At 40.7% G+C, this 7,171-nt stretch overlaps 1 protein-coding gene across 1 annotated transcript; it reads left to right on the top strand.

Annotated features, from left to right (window-relative positions):
* Nucleotides 1-628: 628 nt before the first annotated feature.
* Nucleotides 629-2,826, top strand: AMT1.4 (ammonium transporter AMT1.4). The gene has a single exon (XM_026124130.2). The coding sequence runs from the start codon at nucleotides 945-947 to the stop codon at nucleotides 2,460-2,462; it is 1,518 nt and encodes a 505-aa protein (XP_025979915.1). The 5' UTR covers nucleotides 629-944; the 3' UTR covers nucleotides 2,463-2,826.
* The last annotated feature ends 4,345 nt before the right edge of the window (nucleotides 2,827-7,171 follow it).

Consider the following 7,171-nt stretch of genomic DNA (forward strand, 5'->3'; position numbering starts at 1 on the left):
TATAATGCTATAAGGAGAAAGAATGGATTTTGAAATGTAGGTAAAACACTTTTTATTATTACACAAACATATAGTGTGTTCAGTTTTCTAAAAATGAACCATCCAAAGCTTAATTAACATTAATATACTGAACATATAATACTTATTTGATATATATAACAATTAATAACATATATATATATATATATATATTAGTTTAGCTAAAATGGTTGTAATGTAAGGTATATTCTCTATCTGTTTATTTATTTATTTTACTTATCCACTTTTAATTTTTAATTTAAAAGACTAAGATAATATTAATTATTTTTCAATTATATCCTTTTCGTATCTTACATATATATTACTATTTAAGAAATAAAAGTGAAAATGTTTCATAAGAAACATAATATTTACGCAGCCAACTCCATGAAAAAATTTGATACAAAATTTATTTATTGATTTGTTAACTAATGTACTCACCATAATGTTTAAAAATATATATGTTTGACGTTTAGAGAGTTATCTGATATTTATAAAAACAAACAAAGCAGCGAAACATTAAATTTATAATATTTTTTATTTTAAAAAATAAAAAATTATCATCCATTGAAACATATATAATTTCACTGTCAAAGACTAAGAAAGGCAAAGAAGAAGAGTTGTAGCAGAGTGAGTGAGCCAGAAAAAAGGAGAGGAAAGATATCTAAATGCGTAGGGTTGAGGAGGAGCCAACGAATCCCGAACTCAATCTGTAGGATTCCAACACAATATTTGAGGAGGATTTATTCGCGCGATTTATAATTGAAAGATTCCCTCTGCAGCTCTCAAAACCACTAACCCTAATAGCTGAACTCCAAAGAGATAAAATAACAGCAAGTGGCCCTCATCAATTCTAAGTATATATATAAAATCATTGCCGCCATCACTTCTTCTCCATACTCTTGTCTCACTCTAACAGCCAAAGCATGGCTTCTCTCTCTTGCTCCGCCAACGACCTTGCCCCACTCTTCAACGACACCGCCGCCGCCAACTACCTCTGCGCCCAATTCGATTCCATTTCTAGAAAGCTCAACGTAACAACCTACGCCGTCGACAACACCTACCTTCTGTTTTCAGCGTATCTTGTCTTCGCCATGCAGCTCGGCTTCGCCATGCTCTGCGCCGGCTCCGTCAGAGCCAAAAACACCATGAACATCATGCTCACCAACGTCCTCGACGCCGCCGCCGGCGGTCTCTCCTACTACCTATTCGGCTTTGCATTCGCCTTCGGCGGCCCCTCCAACGGCTTCATCGGCCGCCACTTCTTCGGCCTACGAAAATTCCCGAAGGACTCCCCTCCCTCCGGCGACTACAGCTTCTTCCTCTACCACTGGGCCTTCGCCATCGCCGCCGCAGGAATCACCAGCGGCTCCATCGCCGAGAGAACACAGTTCGTGGCTTACCTTATCTACTCTTCTTTCTTAACCGGTTTCGTTTACCCCATCGTTTCGCATTGGTTCTGGTCCTCAGACGGTTGGGCCAGCGCGACTCGTAGCCACGGAAATGTTTTATTCGGGTCTGGAGTCATCGACTTCGCGGGCTCAGGCGTTGTTCACATGGTTGGCGGGATAGCGGGCCTGTGGGGGGCTTTAATTGAAGGCCCGAGAATCGGCCGGTTCGACCGTTCGGGCCGGTCGGTTGCTTTACGTGGCCACAGCGCGTCTTTAGTTGTGCTTGGTACGTTTTTGTTATGGTTCGGCTGGTACGGCTTCAACCCTGGTTCGTTTCTGACAATAGCCAAGGGGTATGAAAGTGGAGGGTATTATGGTCAATGGAGCGCTATAGGGAGGACAGCTGTCACGACGACATTGGCTGGGAGCACTGCGGCTCTGACGACGTTGTTCAGCAAGCGGTTATTGGCTGGCCACTGGAACGTGATTGACGTGTGTAACGGCCTGCTTGGCGGGTTCGCTGCCATTACATCGGGCTGTGCCGTTGTGGAACCGTGGGCCGCGATTGTGTGTGGGTTTGTGGCGGCGTGGGTTTTGATTGGGCTTAATAAGCTTGCCGCGAAGGTAGAGTACGATGATCCGTTGGAGGCGGCGCAGCTTCACGGCGGGTGCGGAGCGTGGGGGGTTTTCTTCACGGGATTGTTTGCGAAGAAAGAGTACGTGGAGGAGATTTACGGTGGTGGAAGGCCGTTCGGGGCTTTGATGGGTGGCGGAGGGAGGCTGCTGGCGGCGCAGGTGATTCAGATATTGGTGGTGTGCGGGTGGGTTACGGCGACCATGGCGCCGTTGTTCTATGGGCTTCATAAGATGAAACTGTTGAGAATTTCGAGGGATGATGAGACTGCGGGGATGGATTTGACGAGGCATGGTGGGTTTGCTTATGCATACCATGATGATGAAGATGGTTCAAGCAGGGGAGTAGGGTTCATGCTGCGTAGAATTGAGCCTGCAGCTATTACCACTCCCTCTCCCCCCGCTGCACCACAAGTTTAATCAAAATGTGGTTTATGATTTTCAAGCGTTTTTTAGTTTCGTACCTGCACATAGCTCTGGGCAAAGCTAGCCTAGTCAAAACCATATACAAGGGATGCATATATGAAGTATAAAAATTAATGCGTGGGGGTCAACATTTAGGAAATGTCTTCTAGAGTTACTGTACATTTTAAAATGTTTGTTGGCTTGGTTTATTATTTTCATCTTTGAATTCCAAGACTAGTTTGGTCGACTGTTGTCACGTTAGTTTGTATCCTGCTGCAGAATAACTTGCTTGTAATTGTATACTGATTAGTTGATATATAGTGATATATTATATGTACTAAATGCATTAATGCAGGTTATGATTTTGCTAATCTTGTGATATTAGTGTTTCAATATACATTTTTTTCTTTTGATAAAATAAATATCATAGCTGAAGGTCAAGTACCATCCATCTCAGCTTGGTATCTTGAAATATGTTCTCAGAGAATACGATACTTCATCATAACAGAAGACCGACAGTGTAGGAGCATCAAAAGCAAATAAATATAATTTAATATTTGAATAGTATTGTACATGAAAATCTTATGGCCTAACTATGGAAACTTCATAAAAAATATATTTGTTTTGTGGTTTTGAAGTTCATTGTGCTTCCAATACATGCATATTTGTACACTTCAATATTAATTCTCGCAAGTAAATAATAAGGACTATAGGATAATAGGAACCTAATTCATATTTTGTCACGATCTTGGTGAGAAATAAAAAACAATGCATACAGTTTTATCTCAACAGTCAACAACTCATCAACGTGACAAATCTTTTATCGCTTAGAGCTTTATTTGTACAGTTGTAAAGTTCACAACATCATTTGAGAAAGCAAGACTGAAATTAATCAAGAGAAAGGAGAAGTTAAAAATTTATTTTATATTGACAGACAGACATTTGCTGTTGAAATATAAACTTGATTTGGGCCCAAATTAATTATTTGCTTCCTTGGACTTAATTATTTTGGGCTTAAGTAATTATGGGGTCATGTTTCTAGAGAATTCTTGTAGTGTTTGGAGTGTCTAGATATTTCTTATAGTTGTAATATTCTCTAGAATACTCTTTGGATCTCTAGAGTTGAAAACTCTATAGAATTAGTGTATCTAGAGTTCTCCTTAGAGTAGTATAAATAGAGATGTAATCCTACACATTTGTATCAAGCAAAAATAGAAAGTTCTCTCCTCCATAAAGAATTCTACTTCCTATCAAGTTTATATTCAAAGTCTCCAATATTCCTAAACACTTTTCTTAAACATAAAAAGCCTTATTTCCAACAAAGTGGTATCAGAGCTTCAAGATCCTCAAAAGATGGCGAATGGAGGTTTTCCTTTCCAAGTGTCGATGCTCACAAAGAACAACTATGATAATTGGAGTATCAAGATGAAGGCGCTACTAGGAGCTCAAGATGTGTGGGATATCGTAGAGAATGACTTCGAGGAGCAAGATGAAGCCTCGCTAAGCCAAGGTGTAAAGGAGACGTTGAAGGAGTCAAGAAAGAGAGACAAGAAAGCTCTCTTTCTCATTTATCAATCGGTGGATGAAGATACATTTGAGAAGATATCCAACGCAACGACGGCCAAAGAAGCATGGGATAAGCTTCAAACTTGTAACAAAGGAGTTGAGCAGGTAAAAAAGATTCGTCTTCAAACTCTTAGAGGTGACTTTGAGCGTTTGTTTATGGAGGAGTCCGAGTCAATTTCTGATTATTTTTCTCGAGTATTGGCCATAGTCAATCAACTTAAAAGAAATGGTGAAGATGTTGATGAAGTGAAGGTCATGGAAAAAATACTTCGAACTTTAAATCCAAGTTTTGACTTCATTGTAACCAACATTGAAGAAAACAAGGATTTAAAGACCATGACTATTGAGCAACTCATGGGTTCCTTACAAGCATACGAAGAAAAACAAAAGAGAAAAATTAAACAAAAGGAGGCTACGGAGCAACTACTACAACCCAACGTAAAGGAAGCAAACTATGCAAATTACAAGAGCCAAAGAGGACGAGGTCGCGGCCAAGATCGTGGACGTGGACGAGGACATGGAGGAGAAGGAAGAGGTGGTTACAACAACCACTCCAACAAATTCAACAATGGAGAAAGAAGTTGGAATCCACAAGTAATAAGAGGTCGTGGAAGAGGAAATTCATGGTCGAGGTATGACAAATCACAAATCAAGTGCTTCAATTGCAACAAGATTGGTCACTATGCATCCGAGTGTAGATTCTCGAAGAAGGTTGAAGAGAAAGCTAACTTTGTAGAAGAAAAAGGCGTAGAAGAAGAAACTTTGCTACTCGCGTGCCAAAACAAATTTGAAGAGAAAAGAAACAAGTGGTACCTCGACACCGGCGCAAGCAATCACATGTGCGGCGATAAAAGCATGTTCGTGGAGATCAATGAAGCGGCAACTAGCGATGTCTCATTTGGAGATGACTCAAAGATACCAGTCAAAGGCAAAGGTAAAATTCTCATACGTTTGAAGAATGGGAGTCATCAATTCATATCCAATGTCTACTATGTGCCTAACATGAAGAATAATATTTTGAGCTTGGGACAATTATTAGAGAAAGGCTATGACATCCATTTGAAAGAACATAGTCTTTTCTTAAGAGATTGTAGACATAACTTGATTGCTAAGGTGCCTATGTCAAAGAATAGAATGTTCCTCTTGAACATTCAAAATGATGTGGCAAAGTGTCTCAAGGCTTGCTATACCGACTCTTCGTGGCTATGGCATCTACGGTTCGGGCACCTCAACTTCGACGGTCTAGAACGTTTAGCGAAGAAGGAGATGGTGAGAGGCTTGCCTAGCATCAACCACCCAGACCAACTTTGCGAAGGATGTCTAATTGGGAAGCAATTTCGTAAAAGTTTTCCAAAGAAATCAACAACAAGAGCAACAAAGCCGCTAGAGCTCATACACACCGATGTCTGTGGACCAATCAAACCCAATTCATTTGGTAAGAATAAGTACTTTCTCCTCTTTATTGATGATTATTCCAGAAAAACCTGGGTTTATTTCTTGAAGGAGAAATCAGAAGTGTTTGAAAACTTTAAGAAGTTCAAAGCCCTCGTGGAGAAAGAAAGTGGTCTTTCCATCAAGGCCATGAGATCTGATCGAGGAGGAGAGTTCACTTCAAATAAGTTCAACAAATATTGTGAAGACCATGGAATCCGTCGCCCACTATTAGTGCCAAGATCGCCACAACAAAATGGAGTAGCAGAGAGAAAGAACCGGACCATACTTAACATGGTGCGAAGCATGCTCAAGAGCAAGAAGATGCCGAAGGAGTTTTGGGCTGAAGCAGTGACATGTGCAGTTTACCTAATAAATCGTTCTCCAACAAGAAGCGTGCATGAGAAGACACCACAAGAAGCATGGAGTGGAAGGAAGCCCGGGATCTCTCACCTCAAAGTGTTTGGAAGCATTGCCTATACCCATGTTCCAGACGAAAAGAGGACAAAGCTTGATGATAAAAGTGAGAAGTACGTGTTTGTGGGTTACGACTCAAGATCCAAGGGGTAAAGCTCTATAATCCAAATAGTAGAAAGATCGTCATAAGTCGCGACGTGGAGTTCGACGAAGAAGATTGTTGGGATTGGAGTGTTCAAGAAGATAAGTATGATTTTCTTCCTTATTTTGAAGAAGATGATGAAATTGAACAACCAATCATAGAGGAACATATTACACCACCTGCCTCACCGACACCAAGGCTGGATGAAACAAGTTCAAGTGAGAGGACACCGCGACTAAGGAGCATTGAAGAGATTTATGAGGTAACCAAAAACCTAAACGACATTAACCTCTTTTGTCTTTTTGGTGATTGTGAGCCTCTAAGCTATCAAGAAGCGGCGGAAAACATAAAGTGGAAAGACGCCATGGACGAAGAAATCAAGTCAATCACGAAGAATGATACGTGGAACTTACTACACTTCCACGAGGACACAAAGCAATCGGAGTAAGATGGGTGTACAAGGCAAAGAAGAATGCTAAAGGAGATGTGGAGAGATACAAAGCAAGATTGGTGGCTAAAGGCTATAGTCAAAGACAAGGAATTGACTATGATGAGGTATTTGCTCCTGTTGCTCGTCTTGAAACTATTAGACTGATCATTTCTTTGGCAGCCCAAAATAAATGGAAGATCTATCAAATGGATGTGAAGTCAGCCTTCTTGAATGGTTTTCTCGAAGAAGAAGTCTATATTGAGCAACCACTGGGCTATGAAGTAAAAGGGCAAGAAGAAAAAGTCTTGAAGTTGAAGAAGGCGTTGTACGGTCTCAAGCAAGCACCGAGAGCTTGGAATGTTCGAATCGACAAGTACTTTCAAGACAAGAACTTCATCAAGTGTCCATATGAGCATGCACTCTATATCAAAGCGCAAAGTGGTGATATTTTGATTGTGTGTTTGTATGTAGATGACTTAATCTTTACAGGGAACAATCCAAGCATGTTCGAAGAGTTCAAGAAAGATATGTCAAATGAATTTGAGATGACGGATATGGGGCTCATGGCATATTATCTCGGCATCGAAGTAAAACAAGAAGACAAAGGAATTTTCATCACCCAAGAAGGCTATGCCAAAGAAGTCCTTAAGAAGTTCAAGATGGATGACGCCAATCCAGTTGGCACCCCGATGGAATGTGGCAGCAAGTTGAGCAAGCATGAAAAAGGAGAGAATGTTG

This window comes from Glycine max, chromosome 10 (assembly GCF_000004515.6).
Source record: "Glycine max cultivar Williams 82 chromosome 10, Glycine_max_v4.0, whole genome shotgun sequence".
NCBI lineage: Eukaryota > Viridiplantae > Streptophyta > Magnoliopsida > Fabales > Fabaceae > Glycine > Glycine max.